The sequence below is a fragment of the Lissotriton vulgaris genome, chromosome 1_2, assembly GCF_964263255.1.
Source record: "Lissotriton vulgaris chromosome 1_2, aLisVul1.2, whole genome shotgun sequence".
Classification (NCBI taxonomy): domain Eukaryota; kingdom Metazoa; phylum Chordata; class Amphibia; order Caudata; family Salamandridae; genus Lissotriton; species Lissotriton vulgaris.
The window spans coordinates 285,257,939-285,276,366 of NC_141686.1; the positions used below are offsets into that span (position 1 = coordinate 285,257,939).

Here is an 18,428-nt window from a genome sequence, read left to right on the forward strand (position 1 = left end):
AAAAGGAGCACCGCTCTGTGAGAAATCACATAACGTTTAATAGAGCGGCTAGTGATAAGACACTAACCCATTTGAGTAGCAAGATATACTTTGAGATGGCAGGTTGTCTGAGCCTCTTATAACCAGGCTGGGCTTAAGCGCCGTACTCTGTCATAACTCAGGAGCAACGAACACACAGTGGGGATAAGTAGAGCAAAAGGGCCGATCCACGTAAGTTGAAGTCGGGAGACACTGACGGAATTCGCTTCATATTATAGTTCGCGGAGTAACATCTAGCAGCGTGTCAGTTTAACTACAGAAAACGCACACAGGAATTCGCTACGTATTGTTAAGCAGCGTACAGAGTGGGGAAGCGCGCATGAGAAGCGCTGCGTATGTTCAATGGCAGGCTGACCTCTAGCGGCATATACGCGCAGGGCGAGGCAGCCGAATGTTACGCATAATGCGTTGCATAATGCATTCACTCACCTAACCGTCGGCGTCTCCAGGCAGTCTTCAGTACTGCTCGGGGGGGCGCCGACCGCCGAGTGAGCTAGTGTTTTGTGTGCTTCACGGACCAAGCGTGGTGACGAACAGTCACGTGACAGTAAGACTTCTGGGAGTTGTAGTCCACTACCGAGTATTGACTCTGTAAGATGAAATGTTTTGTCAAAGTCTAATGTAGGTCCTATGTTATGTGCCATAATGCGCAGTGGTTTACAAATAACTGTTAGTAATACATTACTTGAACAAAGCCATAGCGGCATAAATCTTATGAAGTGTGCACATATGCGCAGTGGGTGTTAAAATTACAGACGACTGTTCGTATTGATGTTGATATTAATGCGCTCTTCAAAGGGATTATGATGCGCTATTAATGCTGGCTATTCTTGAAGGGAAGAGAACTTGTTTGATATGTGCTCTAATGTGCAATGGATTACCAGTAGCTGTTAGTAGGTAGTGAAAACAGATTACCAATGGGTATTTGTTTTCTTATACAGTGCAAAGGCGTCAATGGGAGGAACATGATGATTGCAACCGTTCAGAGGGACATCCAGGGTATGGGTTCGTTCAGGCCCTCCTTGTCACTGTTGATGCGATATACCCATTTCTGTTCTATCTTGAACAAGAACCTGCTTATATCTGCGCATGAGTCTGGAATGTGCGGTTGTTCAAGGACTGTCCAGTAAAAATCTTCGGGACCATGGCCCTTCTCCAGGAAATGTGCGGTCAGTCTGGTTGCTTGCTTGCGGCAACGCACAGTGCTTTTATGTTCCTGGATACGTGTGCGTACCTTTCTAGTAGTCATACCGACATACCGTAGTTCACAAGGACATTTGATCAAATATATCAGGTTACTGCTGTTGCAATTAGTAAACTTGTTCTGTGTCCATGGGCGATTGGTGCCGATGTCAACTTCTGTAGATTTGTTAGTCTGAGGGCAGACAGAGCAATTACCGCATGGGTGGTGACCAACCACAGCTGGTAAATCCCACAGGGTGCCCACTTGTCTCTCTTCTTTGCTGCGTGGGCGAGTGTGAACCAGTTGATCCTTCAAGTTAGGTCCTCTTTTGTATGCGAACATGTGCTGGGGAATATTGTCACCTCCAGTTTTTAGGATGGACCAGTGTTTCTTTATAATTTTCTGCAACTGGTTGGATCGGCTGTTAAAGGTATTTACAAAGGCAATCCGGTCTGATTTTTCTTTCGGAGGGTTGATTGCAAGAAGGGCATCCCTATGGTTGTTAGAGGCCCTCTTTTTGGATCTACGAATGATTTTCTTAGGGTATCGTTTCTCCTTCAGTTGTTCCTCCAGGTTTTTGGAGTGTGTTTCGAAAGACTCCTTCTTGGAACAGTTTCTTTGTACCCTTAAGAACTGGCCAAAAGGTAAATTGTCCCTCAGGGCTCTTGGGTGGCAACTGTCATACCGCAACAATGCGTTCTTGGCCATGGGTTTGCGATATAACTCAGACTCGATGCCGGTTGGGGTTGCGTGTAGTCTCAGATCAAGGAACGCCAGTGAAGTTCTACTGTGCTCGATGGTGAACTTCAGATATTGGTTCACACTATTCAACCAACCATGAAATGATATTAGTTGTTCTTCAGTGCCCCGCCACACTACCAAAATATCATCAATGTAGCGTTTCCACACATGTATTGATGATAGGTATGGGTTGGTGTTGGTAAATACATTCCGTTGTTCAAAATGGTGCACATATAGATTCGCCAGGCTCGGCGCGAAAACACTGCCCATGCTGGTCCCGGACGTTTGTAAATACAACGTGTCTTCAAAACGGAAGTAATTTTCTTTCATCGCCATTTCAGCTAATTGCATTATAAATGGTATTGGTGTCATCGATTGATGGTTATTCTGCTCCAGAAGTGCTCCCACTACTTCTAGGGTCTCAGTTTGAGGGATCGAGGTGTATAGGGATTCGACATCAAACGATACTAGGATGTCCGTCTCCATATTGTATTGTATCGTCGGAAGGAGTCTTAGGACATCTTTGGTGTCTTGGAGAAAGGTTGGCATAGCTTTAACCATCGGGTTAAGGAAGTGGTCCACAAAAGTTGAAAGGGGTTCTAATACTGACCCAATGCCAGAGATAATAGGCCTACCAGGTGGTGGCCTTGTTGGCTTGTGGACTTTGGGCAAGCAATAAAAGTAAGGAATTGTAGGGTGTGGTGTAACCAAATATTGTCCTTCCTGTGAGGTTATCCATCCCTCACTCGTGGCTTCTTCTACTAAGACACTTATTCTGTTTTGTAGACCTTCAGTTGGATCCGATCTCAGTGGTAAGTAGGATTTGCGGTCACTGAGCTGTCGCAGACACTCATTTCTGTACACTGTAGTGTCTAAAATTACAGTTGCTCCGCCTTTATCGGCCGGTTTAATGGTGATGTTTTCGTTAGAAGTGAGTGAACGCAAAGCTTGCTGCTCATCTCTGGAGAGATTCATGAATGGCTTGACATCTTTTTTGTATAAATCCGTGACATCCTTTTCAACAGCCGTTTCAAAGGTAAGAACTTTAGGCGGTAGTGTGGCACTGGGTGGATTAAATGAAGAAGGTCTCTTCAGGCCAGTGTTGATGTCCATGGAGATGGTCTCCAAAGAAGTTGTTTTCGCAAAGAAGTAATGCAACCTTATCTTCCTGAAAAGCTTGGAGAGTTCAATTTGAGCCAAAAAGGGATCACCTTTTTGGGTAGCCACGAATCCTAAACCTTTGTTCAGGAGGAGTTCCTCATTGGTAGACAAAGTGTGTGAACTGAGGTTTATCACGATGCCGGCTGGTTGCTTGTTCCCGCGGCGTCTTGGGGGACTTTCTTCCCGCTGCGTAGACCCATCCCCGATTGTTGCGGGATGTTCGTATCCGTGTTCCAATGGACTTGCTGTTGCACTGCCCCTTGTCTCCTCCTGCCTCGGCCTCGTCTCTGGCCAAAACCTAAAAAAGGAAACGATCCCGGGCCTTGTTGCATCTGTGGTGGATAAAAGGGCGGACATAACATAGGACCTACATTAGACTTTGACAAAACATTTCATCTTACAGAGTCAATACTCGGTAGTGGACTACAACTCCCAGAAGTCTTACTGTCACGTGACTGTTCGTCACCACGCTTGGTCCGTGAAGCACACAAAACACTAGCTCACTCGGCGGTCGGCGCCCCCCCCGAGCAGTACTGAAGACTGCCTGGAGACGCCGACGGTTAGGTGAGTGAATGCATTATGCAACGCATTATGCGTAACATTCGGCTGCCTCGCCCTGCGCGTATATGCCGCTAGAGGTCAGCCTGCCATTGAACATACGCAGCGCTTCTCATGCGCGCTTCCCCACTCTGTACGCTGCTTAACAATACGTAGCGAATTCCTGTGTGCGTTTTCTGTAGTTAAACTGACACGCTGCTAGATGTTACTCCGCGAACTATAATATGAAGCAAATTCCGTCAGTGTCTCCCGACTTCAACTGACGTGGATCGGCCCTTTTGCTCTACTTATCCCCACTGTGTGTTCGTTGCTCCTGAGTTATGACAGAGTACGGCGCTTAAGCCCAGCCTGGTTATAAGAGGCTCAGACAACCTGCCATCTCAAAGTATATCTTGCTACTCAAATGGGTTAGTGTCTTATCACTAGCCGCTCTATTAAACGTTATGTGATTTCTCACAGAGCGGTGCTCCTTTTACCTGCGCTGCAGCCAGGTGGGGTGAAGCTCCTCAGCCTACACGTAAGGGTGAGTGCATACCCGAAATAATGATCAGGTATGATTGAACATATTGCAATGTCACTATGAATACAAATAATAACGTGCTTTGTGTTATTTGTTTGTTTGTTTGTTGATTTGTTTTACATGTTGGATCCCTTACCATTACACTGACAGTATACGGTTGAGCACGCCTGGATTTTCAGGTGACATTCTTTAATTCTTTTTTTCGAAAGCAGTAGTGTACTATATATAGGTCCTGAGGAATGCATTAAGAAAATCTTATAATATGCTGAAACATGTCGACCACCAATAAGTGCGGTTATTATTTAAAACCTGCACCCACACCTGCCTTTTAACCTTAGGGTTTGGGGGTTATTATTAAAATTCTTTTTACCACCCATTCACCTAATTTTAGTACCCTTCACTTTTTCACTCCCAATCACCATACACTGCTTTTTTCATTAGCCACTACCACACTACTCTGTTCTGCTCTCATACCTCATACTACATCTCGGTCACGGTAATGTTTACCGGCCGTCTTGTCTCCTGGGTAAGGAGATCCCATATGATGATAATAAGGGCGGTACAGTGTGGCTTCTGATGGGAACAATATTTCCCTCCTGGTACCCTTGAGTCTTGACTCGACCATTTTCCAACTATCATCCCTCACTGTCACTGTCTGGTATAGTGGTTCTTACTGTCAAACTTGCTTTTCTAATTTTGACCCCCAGATATTAGTTGTTGTGATATGACCTGCTAACATAGCCGTAGTGCAGGATTTCTGCATTAACAACCTTTATCCTCAGGGGGAGGAGCTTCGCGGGCAACCAAGATGGCCGCGTAAGCTCGGAGCTCCGCGGACCTTCCGATCCTCCGAAACTATCCTGCCCGTAATCCTGATCCACGTGGGTGGATACTCGTTGCTGAGGGCCCACTGAGGCGAGAACCGTTTTCAGATCCCGAATCGGTGTCTCCTACGCTGAGCTACGTCGAGTGGGACTCCGTGCCAGCTCAGTGCCATTGTCTCTGCGGATTCCGCCGCTACGCACTGCCGATCTGCGGAGTGCCCGCCTGCCTTCACCAGCGGCGAGGTGTACTGGACAGCGGAGCTATCCGGACAACGAAACGAACCTGGGACAGCATTCTACTGTCTTCCCGGACAAATCTCCGACTCTTTGGGCTTGGACTTGCCTGGCATAGCCCTTTGTCCTCTTGGACCTAACATGGCGGGCAAGGGGGACCCCGACAAGCCGTCGAACAGAGGTGTCCGCAGTAAATCGCAACAACAGCAGAATAGGATTGAGCGCTATACTCAACCGAAGACGCCGCCTGTCACTGGGCCCTCTGCCAAGGACATCCAGCATTCGGGCTCGCCGGGCGGCTCTGAGCCCACTCTGAGCGACATTTTGGGAGCCATTACAAACTTCCGGGCAGACATGCAGCAACAGCATGAAGTCCTCACACACAAGGTGGATGGCATGGCCGTTGATCTGTCCCTCATTAGAGCCGACTTGGGCAAAACTAATGATCGGGTCAAGAATTTGGACATCAAGACGTCCAGCCTGACGGGAGACGTCTCGGACTTGCAAACTGAAGTCCGGAACCTGCAGAGGACAGCGGAGCAATTCGCGAGACGGCTGGATGACTTTGAAAGCCGGGCCAGGCGGCAGAACGTCCGCATTGTCGGTGTACCGGAGGGTTCGGAGGAGGCGGCGACGGATCTCCTCGTTGAAGACCTGATCAGGACTCACCTGGCCCCGCCTGGCCTCAGCAACTTTTTCTCGGTGGAGCGAGCCCACCGAGTGCCGGGTGGCCCGCCGAAGTCGGGCGTGGCACCCAGGCCTATCGTAGCCCGGCTGCTCAATTTCCGTGACAGGGACGCTGTCCTACAGGCTTCCAGACGGCATGGACCGCTTAAATTCCAGAATGCCGATGTCCATTTCTACCCAGATTTCACCAGGACGGTTCAGCGACAGCGCCAGAGCTATGCAGGGGTGAAGCGAAGATTGCGTGACCTGGGCTTCAAGTATTCCATGATGTTCCCCGCTAAGCTCCGGATCGAGCACGAAGGTCGTGCCCTTTTCTTTGACTTCGCTGAGAACGTTAGTGACTGGCTGGACACTTTACCGACGCGCCGAGAAACACAGGAGGACCATGAAGGTGGCGCAGCTGGCGGACCGGACCTATGAGACTTGGCTCTATAGTGGGTGATTCCTTGTCTATCTTGCTTGCCTCAGTACGGCATCAAAAAGCTACATTCGACAGTCCACTATCTTTCCTATCAGTACATGGAGGGTGGCGGGAGGTGTTCGCGGAGATTCCTCACTCCTCTGGGTGTCTTCTTGTAGAGTAGTTATGGGGCGACAGGCACACTGCTGGTTGGGGGGGCTTTTTAGTCACATGCAGGGGTGCAGGGTGGGGGGTGCAACTATGCAAGTTTTATTGTTTGTTTGTTCTATCTCTTTTTCTTCTTTGAGGCAATGGACTGTGTGTTTTACTGTACACTTGATGATTGAGTTGGTGGGAGTCGGGCGGGGCGGATTGCTGGGTGATGGGGGGTAGGAAATTGAAAGTGCTTAGCTGGAATGTCAATGGACTAGGAGACCGTGTTAAGAGAGGGGTGGTGATCCAATTGATAAAGAGACACATGCCTGATGTTGTACTTTTGCAAGAGATGCACTTGGTGGGGAACTCCTGTATGGCCCTGAACCGTAAGGGTTACAAAATGGTTGCCCACTCTGGGTTCTCCTCGGGCTCCCGGGGGGCGGGCGTCCTTGTGCGTGCGTCCCTTCCTCTTGAAATAGACGTCACACTACTTGATGATAGAGGACGCTACGCAGCTGTGGCGGGAAGATGGGAGGGGCGTCCCTTGGCTCTGCTTTCGATTTATGTTCCTCCTGGCCTCCAATCTAGCACCTTCCAGGACCTTGGTAGCGCCATCTTGTCCCTGCCTTCGGGCTTATTGATCCTAGGGGGTGATTTCAACTCAGTCTGTTCTGGCACTCTCGACCGCCAGCCACCTAGAGACCTTCCGGGTTCCCAGACGTGGCTGCCGACCTTCCTTGACTCCATGGGTTTGGTGGACTGTTGGCGGTTATTGCATCCTGCGCTCCGCCAATTCTCGTTTCTCTCCGGTGCCCACGGGAGCCTGTCCCGCTTGGATTATGTCCTCACCCTGGCGGCGCAGCCACATGCCATCTCCGAGGCACGTTTTCTTGCGAGGGGCGTCTCTGACCACTCGCCGTTGTGGGTCTCCTTTGACTTCGGTATCACCCTGTCTAGCCATCCGGCTGCGGTGAATCCCTGGTATTTTCGCAATCATAACACGCGAGCACTCCTTGCCAAGGCCATTGACCTATATTTTACTGAAAATGCGGGCTCCGTTGGCTCTGCAGTCACCCTGTGGGAAGCGTTCAAGACTGTGTTGCGGGGCGAAGCCCTAGCTCTCATCGCAGAGGCTAAACGAGCTCGTGATGCTGATATTCTGCAGGTGGAAGAGGAGGTCTTGGATCTCGAGTCCCGTTTGGGGCCCGGGCCCGACCCTTCTCTCCTACACGAACTCTCCCTGAAACAGTCGGAGTATCATGATCTCGCCACGAACGCTGCCCTGGTCTTGGCGAAGGAACAGCAGGGCCGCATCTACGATGTCGGGGATAAGGCAGGTAGGCTGTTGGCCTGGTTGGATAGGCGGGAGATGGCGAGCCGGGTGGTCCCGGAAATCCTGGGCGAAGACGGAGTGGTGGTCACCGACCCGAGTGCCATTGCCGAGTCTTTCGCGGATTATTTTCGGGGTGTTTATGCTTCCGGCTCGGACTGCTCCGAGGCCGACTCAGCTGAATTCCTCTCGGCGATTGACCTTCCTCGTCTTTCGGAAGAAGACAGTGCCGATATGGACCGGGACATCACTGCGGACGAGATTGCTCTGGCGATCCGCGCCCTACGTGCGGGCAAGGCAACCGGACCCAATGGCCTACCGGTCGAACTGTACAAGATCCGGCCGGATGTGATCTCCCCTTATTTGAGAGGTATGTTCCTCCGTGCCCGTAAAGAGGGTGTCCTTCCCTTGGACCAGCGACTGGCCACCATAGTGGTTATCCATAAAGAGGGCAAGCCGCGAGATGTTTGCAGGTCCTATCGCCCCATCTCTCTCCTTAACGCTGAGCCCAAGATCCTGGCCAAACTGCTGGCCAATCGGTTGATCGGGGTTATAGGCGACTTGGTGCACCCGGACCAGTCCGGTTTTATTCCCCGCCGCAATACTGCCCTCAACCTGAGACGCCTGCACGGGGTTATGGCCAGAGCACATTCCCTTACGGAACCAGCGGTACTTGCCTCCCTTGATGCCACGATGGCCTTTGATTCCCTGGAATGGAGCTATCTATGGGCGGTACTGACAAAGCTTGGATTTGGACCGGGCTTTCTGGGCTGGGTGCAACTTCTCTATGCTAGCCCTCTGGCTGCTGTCACGGTTAACGGCCGCATGTCTGCTCCCTTTGCGCTCCACCGCGGCACCAGACAGGGCTGCCCCTTGTCTCCGCTCCTGTTTGCGCTGGCTCTGGAGCCGCTCGCGGCTAGGCTACGCTCGCACCCTGACTTGCATGGGATCTCCTGGTCCCCGGGCTTCGAGGACAGGGTCTCCCTCTACGCAGATGACATCCTGCTCTATCTCACCTCCCCTTGCAAGTCGCTTATTGTGGCGTGTGACGTGCTCAGGTTGTTTGGGCGCTACTCCGGCCTGATTATTAACTGGGCCAAATCCTCCCTCTATATCCTCAAGGGTGACACGCCGCGCCTCCCCAGAGGTTGCAACATACAACTGGCCGGGCAAGGCTTCAAGTACTTGGGGATTTACATCTCGAATAAACCTAAAGCGAGGTATGACCACAATTTACTCCCCCCGCTCCACCGGTTGCGAAGGGATGTGGAGAGCTGGCGTAAGCTCCCTCTCTCTCTCCTGGGCCAGGCGGCATTATTTAAAATGATGTCCCTGCCCAGGTTCCTGTATGCCTTGCAGAATACTCAGGACCTTGTCCCGGCTCGTTACTTCAGGGAGATTGAGAGCCTGCAGCGTGCCCTGCTCTGGGATGGTCGGCCTTGTGTCGCTGTCCAGAAGCTCACCATGCCATGGTACGACGGGGGCATTGCGTTACCAGACGTGCGGAGGTACTACTGGGCTTCCCAGCTTACCGCTATTAACCATGGTTTTTACGGACCTGTGGACAGCCCGGGTTACGCAATGGATAGATGGCTTTTGCAAGGGGGAAATTACTACCGCGCCCTCTACTCTAGATCCTTCGATCGGAACCTCACGGGTCCAACAAAGGCGGCGGTCCACACGTGGCGAACGGTCAATAAGATACAGGGTTGGCAGGGCAGACTGACGAAATTCACCCCTCTATTTGATTCCGACATTTTGGGCAAGCTCTGGCACACCAAGGGATTCGACAAATGGGACCTTATAGGTATTTCGAGGGTCGAGGACATGCTGACCAGGGGGGAAGTTAAGACTTTCCCGCAGTTGCAGGTGGAATACCAACTGAGTGAGACAGAGTTCTTCCGTTATGCCCAACTCAAGCACGCAATAGCCGCCGCCAGACCGGAGGAGGGTGACATCCCTGAGAGTTCTCCCTTGGAGGACAGAGTACTGGACGGGTATATGCCGGATAGCGCCATCTCTCTGTCCTACAAGAAGTTGATTAATGTTCAGGTCGACCTCCTCCAGCGCTTGCGGGAGCAGTGGGTGGCCGATGGTTTGGAACTGGACGACGAGGACTGGCAGAGTGCTGTGTCCTCCCCTAAGGAGGTCGCCATCTCCTCGCGTCTGCGGCTGGTCCAGTTCAAAATCCTCCACCGGGTGTACGTCACCGGCCCCCGGCTTGTGCGTATGGGCTTCTCGCCAGATGGCCTTTGTCGTCGTGGCTGTGGAGCCCTTGCTACTTTTATGCATATATTATGGGAATGCCCCGTTATTGCCCCTTATTGGGAGAGGATACATCGAGTGATGAGGGAGGTAACTGGGGTGGAGTTGGCTGCAGAGGCGCGTAGGTGCCTCCTCAATGTCTGGGAGCCGAATGATTATAGCACGGCGCAGACCGGATGGGCTACACTAGGCAACATGGTCGCTAAACGGGACATCGCGCAGAAATGGGGATCCAACGTGGCCCCCCTGGTGGTACAATGGAAGGCCAACATGGATTGGTGTATGTTGCGTGAAAAGACTGTATATACTGCCAGGGGGCGGCCTCAGACATGGAATAAGGTATGGGGGGCCTGGAACGCTTACAGAGGTGATCTGTGTCTGCCACCTGAGCCGATGCCTCGCGATGAACGCCTGTCACCGTAGAAGTTGACATCAGCTATGCTACTCATGTTCTGATTCTCCTGTTCTTCCTTCCCCCCCCCCCTATTTCTTACATCCTACTTAAGCTCCTTTCTAAATCTTCTCTGGCCTATAACGCCTCCTACTGACTCATAGCCACTTCTTCCTTCCATTGCCTTTTCTGCGCCCTCGGGCGCCTCTGTTTACGTTTCTGTTTGTATATAAAATAAAAAATAAACCTGCACTGTTCTGATATGAATCGCTTTGCACTATAACCATCCTGATACCCTGCTGCCTTGCCTCCGGGATGTTAGGCTGAATAGCTGTGTGCATCCTTACAATAAAGGTTTTCAAAAATTAAAAAAAAAAAAAAAAAACAACCTTTATCCTCCACAAATGATAGTTAAGCTGCCGGCGCGGTCCGTGGCAGTCATTCCACAGGAACCCAGTATTGGGTCATCAATTGCTTTTACTTAGGCCAGCAATGTAGCCTCAGTGACTAAGAGGAAATTAAACTCGAGGATCGAGATCAATAGCATGCTTCTGAAGACAACGCAGATGACGAGGATTCAGACACATCTGATAGGTGTGGTGATGAGGATCGAGAGGCACATGTCATGTTCTGGATGCACATCGGTCAACATAAGGGGAAGCCGATGTAGCCACAGATGAGGCAAGCATGAAGCTAAACACTCACTGCTTGTTGATATTGGCACTGCTCTTCATGGAACAACCGTGGAATAAATTCAGCCCCCCAAGTGCTGCGGTGGAGAAAACATGCTTCCCTTTAAGGTTTTAAAGGAAAGTGCACAAGAACAATATGCTCCAGCCCTGTATAGATCCGAAATCTAAATCCCATAGGATATAATAGGATTTTTATTTTGGCAGACTGGGTCCCCAATCCATCCCCGTTGTTACGGAGTAACCTGTCCGCCAAAATCTAAGTCAGACCCTATGTCATAAGTTATACTTGAAGAGAGAAAAAATATTCAGATATCAAACCAGATCTTTGTAGCTTTTGCACAATCTAGCAAAGGTTGATCCTTATCAAAGCAAGGAATCTAAAAATGGAATGTATTATGCATGTGGACTGTATATGCGAAAGCAGGAAAGCCATCCTCTGCAAGGTTAGGGCTCATTCCTCCACATGTGTGGCAGCCACTAGAGCCCTATTTGCAGTAATATCAGTTAAATACATCTGCCGAGCAGCAACTTGGAGTTCCTCATTCTCTAGCCACTTCTGCTTTGACATGCACTCAAGAGCAGAGACATCAGTGGCACAAACGTTGCTGAAAAATCTTTATGCTGTAGGTTAGTCCCTCGCCCGTCCCCCTCCGAATCCCCATTCCATTAAGTTTTGAACTGTTTTGGTAATCTTTTTTCAAGTAAGTGAATCTATGAAAGATCCAGTGCTGGAGAAGACGACCGTAGCTGTAGCTCCTCCATGTTGGTATCGCTCATAGGTTTGCATGTGACCCGACCACTTCCTCTATTTGAGAGGCTTATTTATTGTATTCTGTAACAGCACAATTTTAAAACCTGGCAGTTGGAGCCTCAGGGGAAGGGTGAGGATCTCCACCACAATGGCCAGAGTTAGGTGTATGTTTGCATTTGTCAAATTTGTGTCCCTGTGGGGGAATGTGTTTATGCGCACTTGCATACATCTATTCATTGTGCAAGTCTTCTGTTCTTCCATTCTCTCTCCCTCAGAGGATGCTCTGCAGATGCACTCTTCCCTTTTCATTGATGACCTGGAAGCAGCTGTGCCCACAACGCCCACGGGGGCCTTTGGTGGCTTCTGGAAATCCAACGAGCTGAGCATATCGTACGAGGGCGTAGGGACAGTGGATAACGTGAGCGAGGTGGTGAAGAGTAAGTGATTTCTGTTTCTCCTCTTAGCCCTATCGCATTAGGAAATCTAGGATGTTTGTATGACGTAATAACGCATGCATCTTGCACGCATGACTTTTCAACGCCGACATTAGAAAGAGCGCGTTGTTACCACGTGTTCCTTTTGCATGCAAGTTGTTGCAACAACTTGCTTTAGGGGGGTTCCGGCCATTGGATTAGTGTAATGTATTATTCCAACTCCAGTCTGCGCAACAGTAGGGAAGGTGTTGGGCTTTAAATCCAACACTGCTCCTCCAGTGCGCCGCCACCCCCCCCTTCCAAACCCCCCCAAAGCAAATCGTGTAACAACTTGCATGCTAAATGTATGCATGGTAACACCTTGTTCATTCTATTGCTGGCGCTGTCAAGGCATGGCATGATTCCGGCTTCATACTAAAGGCGCTCTTTCAGCTGTAAGGCTCCCCAGCTGTGGAATTCGCTTCCGCTGACGCTACGCAGCACCGCCAATCTGCTTCAGTTCAGGAAGAGTCTGAAGACCTGGCTTTTTAACCTTTAGGCCTTTTTTGTTTTCCCCTTCCCATCTGGTGTTTGTTTGTGCTCTGTTGTGTTATTCTACTCTGAGCTGCATGTGGAAAGCGCCGGGACACTCACTTGAGTAGCCGTGCGCTATATAAACGCATTATAACATAACATAACATAACATAACAGGATGTTTCCCATCCAGGATAGCTGCTTGGTAATTCTGTCACAGGAAACCTAGGCATCTGTGTTCTTCTTCTTTTTTTTTTTATACATTTTTTTTATACATTTTTTTTAATAGGTCTATAAATTTACTTGTCACTTTCGTTTTAGCTGTATTTCATTTTCGTAGAGGTCTCCTAGCACTTGTATTCCTAAGTCTTCCCAGTTAGCCAGCGCCGTCCAATCTCCGCTATGTGGAAAGGCCATGCACATACCCTGGGGTATCTCCGGGGCATACGGGTGAGTACATCAAGCCCGGCGCTGGCTCCGATTCCAACACAATCTCAGCTTCCTCTCTTCCGCAGTGAGCGGTTCAATACACATCTTCTGCTGAAGCACTACAAAGGACAAGATATAGCGTGGGATCCAGCGCCCTACAGGGTCATCCGGGCCACGGAACTTTCGAGCTACAGCTTGGGTGAGCCACTGCAATTGCACTGCTAAATAGTACCATTCAAAGTCCGGCACCGCCAAACCTCCATCAGGTCTCAGGCGTATCATTGTAGCCATAGCAACCCACTGTCTGCCCGACCCCCAGATAAATCCTACAGCCATAGAGCGGAGTTGTTGGAAGATGGAGCCTGGCACCCAGACCGGCAACGTCCGAAAATAATACAATAAGAGTTGGAGCGCCAGCATCTTCAGGAGCGCCACCCGACCCGCTACCGATATCGGCAATGTACTCCAGAACCCGAAACTACCCCTAAGCCCGGTATGGCCCGGCCCAAATTACCCTCCAACAAATCCTCGCGTATGATAGACATTGGTGCCTAAATAAGGTAAACAGCTGGGCTCCCAGTGGATGCCCGCCACCTGCGAAGGGTTCAGCACAGCCGGCACCACCGGAAACAAGCAGGTCTTTTCCCAGTTCACCCTCAGCCCCGAATTCTGTCCAAACACATAGAACAAGTGTTGCGCGCCCTCCAAAGCTGTATCCGTATTTGCGAGAAAGATCAACAAGTCACCAGCATAAAGGGAGATAAGCTGCATATCCCCACGGAGGTATAAACCTGGATAATGCCTCCCCAACTGGGCATGGGAGGCCAGAGGCTCAATGGCCAGGGCAAACAACAACGGAGAGAGCGGACAACCCTGTTGCGTGCCCCGCCCCACCTGGCAAGCTGATGAGATCGTCATTCCCATCCGCACCCGAGCCGTCGCTGACTTATAGAGGAGTTCCGTCCACCCTACAAAGGAGTCCCCTAGTCCGAACTTGTGTAGGACCTGGTACAAATACGGCCACTCTAGGCTGTCGAGCGCCTTCTCAATTTCAACTGAGAGAACCGCCACTGCGGGGGTCTCTCTATGGTCCTCTTCCAAGATCAGCAGAAGGCGTCGTACATTAGTTGCAGTATTGCGTTTGGGGATAAAGCCCGCCTGGTCCGGATGGACCAGGTGCATCATATAAGAAAGAAGCCGGGTCACAAGAATCCCACTCAGAATCTTGTAGTCCGTTGTTAACATTGATAATGGGTGGTAGGCTGACCTAGACAATGAGTTCCTTACCTGGCTTCAGCAACGGCATATTGATAGCCTCGCGAGTGGAATCTGGCAATCTCCCTAAGTCCCAGGCTTCCCGATAAACCGCCAGCAGTTTGGGGGCCAGGATGTCGACATATCTCTGTGTTCTTCTTGGCAGCCATTTTGAACAAGTCTTGTTGGGTTGTAAGAGTAACGACCTCTGCTTTGTGACTACTTGTGGTGCTTCAAGCATGCTGTTACCAGGTAAGCCTTTACCAACTCAGGTCACCTCACGCTGGACACCCCAAGATGTCACGATTGCCCAAAGTAAGAAACCTTGTACGGTCAACACAAGCGATGCGCTGCAATCCCGGGGTGGCTTCTTTTTAAAGGTCACAAGGCGTACTGGTATACGTTGCTCATAAGAGTCCAAACCTGCAAACATGCCACTTGTTGATACTGATAGAAATTGTGCTTGCTTTTGAAACTGTCGCATTTTTGGCCCAGTCCTAATTAGTGGCTTTTAACAGTCGCTTATGGAGTACCGGTTGTGTCAAGAGAAGTGTGAATGTACGAAACACCTAACATTTGTATTAGGTGTGGATTACTTTAGGTTTTCATTAGCAAACATGGGGAAATGGTTGTGGATATTTTATAGGTTTAGCAATTTTATATTCAGGCATACAAGGCCATAAAAACAACCATTAGCAATTGCAAAATTAAAACCGTTTATAAAATTATCAGAATGTACCTGAACACACAAATATACAGGTCCTACGATATGTAATGCAAACATTACACAAAAGCCCTTTCTCTGAAACGAAAAAACTATTTTACCATTTATTTAATTCATAAAGTTATACCCCCTCCTAATATGCGATTTTGTTAAATTTGTTTTTATTTCAGTTAAACCTCTACAGAGGCGTAATAAGTTATATCTGCAGTCTTCACACAAAGCCACCTCACTACCCCTTTACCTGAGTTCTTCTAAAATGAGGGGGGGCTATATAGGATTAGGGCAGACAACCTATGACAAATGTCAGGGAGGTCACTAACTAAATGGAGATGCCTTCAGTTTCAGTGCATTATGTGTAAATGCCTTGTATTTGGCTCGAGCTGCCCTGCGTTGTCCACCCGCATTATCCACCTAGCTCTTAAGCATATTTAACCAGGCTTTATTTTGATAGGATGAAATACTAAAGAATTAATAATATGGAAATTATTTGTTAAGGAGTGAAATGGAAAGCACCCTACAAGGCTAGTCCGACCAACCCACCCCTAATTGCAAGGTCGCCCCCGAAGCAAAGATGAAAAAAGCCCGCCAACCATACACGTGATGGACGCTCAGCATATACAGAGGGGACAGTGGGGGCTGCTGGTCGCTCAGGGGTGGCAAGTGTCTAACCTGAAACATCCCCGTGCTTTTCTAGTATTTGTTACTCTTATTTTCAGGATAATATTAATTAAAGCCAATTTGGAAAGATGAGTGCTATGAACTTTTGACAATCGTACGCGTTTCCGGCCGTGCCATTGGAGGTTGGGTTTCCTATTCCACGTTTTGTACTCTTTACAGGACAGTAGTGCGTGGTGGCCGACATTTTTCCTGCCTGAATATATGCAAGAAGCCAAATCTAGATCCGCTTGACCCCTTTGGAGGGAACCTCACTTGTATTCCTCTAAATAAGTGTGGTTCATTCATTCAGCCATCCCTTCTGCCCGAACAGATGGGCTGGTGCCCCTGCGTCTTTCACATCTTCACTCCGTGGTATCCTTGCCACCTGGAGGGATGGGCACCGCTTCTGCTGAGCACTGTGGATCGGAAACTGCTTATTGCGCTCATAGATTTCCTTACGTGGGGCCTATCCCCAATCCATTTGGGGCTTTTCTAGGTCCTCTTCTGCAGTTTTTTCCTTTCATCCACCAGAGTTCCGGACTAGTGCCTCCTCTAGATGAGTTCTGTTGCAGAGTCAGTTTGAACATCTCCCGAGTTGCCATCTTAGCTTCCATGCTCTGCAGAAGAAGAGTGCCACCTAGGCAGCGTGAAGAAATGGACAAGTGTTGAGCACCCCTTACCCTCCCCCGAAATAAAAGCCATCCAAGGCACAAGAGGATGTGGTAGCCCCTGTGCAGTGCTCCGCTGCCTTTTGACTAAGAGTGTGATATAGAAATGAGGCTGCCTGCGGCGCACGCAGGTCGCCCATATAAAAGGACGGCCACCTTAATGCAGCATTCGGCGCATCCCTGTGCTCTAGTCACGTGGACTCCCGGGGTGTCCCCCAAAATCCGGTGTCAGGGCCACATCACTTCCACCCCTCAGTGGGTCGAGCGAGGTTTTTATACCTGCCCCCGCCCACTGGCCTTCCTCTTTGTCCCTCCTGACCACGCCGTCTCCCTCCCTACCATTTACCCGGTGTTCTGGCTGGAGGGTGCAGAGGGGTAGGGAACATGTTGACTTATTAATTTATGTTTCAGGCGGAGTTACAGGATGCTGACCCTCGTCAGGAGCACAATAGGGGTGCCCTATGCCAAACCCCAGGAGTCTTTATGGCAGGACCCTGAATAAACATTGGTGCCCCGCTAGTCCTTTGGGCGGTTGTACACCTGAGCAACCAGGGACTTTCCTTGCTACGCTCCGCCCCTAAAAAGGCGTCAGTAAAGTCATGGACTGGTGGTCCACGGTATTTAAGGTGGAGAATCCCCACATAAATGGTAGCACGGATTGGGTTGGGCATGTGCAGTTTGGCTCATCAAGCAGGCAGAGCAGCTTAGGTCAGTCACTGCTGCCTGCCCTTGGATCGCCCGTAAGTTAACCCACCACGGTGGCATACTCCTTGTAGGAAATAAACCTGCAGCAAACTGTTTTCCAACAAACCTGTTTTTGTGTAATTATTTATTCCAGTGCATGCTATGTTAATATTGCGTGGGGAGGGTTACCTATGTTGGCACTATGCCACATGCATACACCCGGCACTGCCCACTGAAGTGCAGGGCTCTCTGGATTCTCAACCATTCCAGTTCTGCTGGAGGCTCCCTTGGGTGTGTGGATTACATACTCCTTGAAGCAATGTGTCTCCGGCTCACACAATGTGACTCTGCTTCCCTCCCTTCCAGACCACATCCTGGATGAGCCAGACTTGGCACAGGAGTTCCTGGCACTGCTGCAGGGCTCTCTTGAAGTATTGTCAGCTCATCTACCCAAGGCTCAGTCTCTCCCTGCTTCCACCACCCCCATTATGGGCTCTGGTCTCCCTGGTGGCAGGCTGGATTTGGCAGCTAGACGGTTTTCTGGGCCCCACAGATGAGAAGCATCTGGATCAGTAGTTGCCCGGCCCCTCCCTGCTCTCTTGGGATCACACTGCAAGGCCTGACTTCTTGCTTTCCTCGATGCTCAGACTCCTTTCCTGAGTGCAGAGTTGAAGGTCAGGGTTGACCTCAGTGACCCCTCAGCCTCCGGTACTGGTGCCGTTTCTGGCTCTTCTGGTGCAGGCCCCAGTGTCCCCAGTGCAGCTCAGCAGTCTCCAGTTCAGAGCTTGAGGCCACAGGGACCTGACCAGGACCCTCAGCCCAAACCAGCACAAGGGGTCTCAGTCTAGCTACCAGGCCACACTGTGACCCTGGGCACATCCGCTGTCTCCAGGCATGCACCAATCCCTCTAGCTTGTTCTCTCGCCCCCTCACTGCAAGAGGTCCATCTTGGGCTCTGTACTCCTACATAGACAGCAGTCTGGAGGCCAGTACTGGCGTTCAAGAAGACCTGCAGCCAACCAGGGTCTATGAAGCCATTCTGTCTCATGCTTTGGCGGTCCAATCCATAAAGGCCCAGGTGCCTGCTGGAGATTTAAGATGTCTCTGGCTTGGTTGGTACCAAAGCAGCTCTC

The 18,428-nt window shown here is 50.2% G+C and overlaps 1 protein-coding gene across 2 annotated transcripts in view; it reads left to right on the forward strand.

Moving 5' to 3' along the window:
• Positions 1-18,428, forward strand: part of PITPNM1 (phosphatidylinositol transfer protein membrane associated 1) — a 297,695-nt gene that overhangs the window by 225,131 nt on the left and 54,136 nt on the right. For both annotated transcript variants that reach the window (XM_086953244.1, XM_086953245.1), the window contains exon 16: positions 12,208-12,369. In XM_086953244.1, the coding sequence (XP_086809370.1) occupies positions 12,208-12,369 (162 nt within the window). The remainder of the gene's footprint in view (positions 1-12,207; positions 12,370-18,428) is intronic.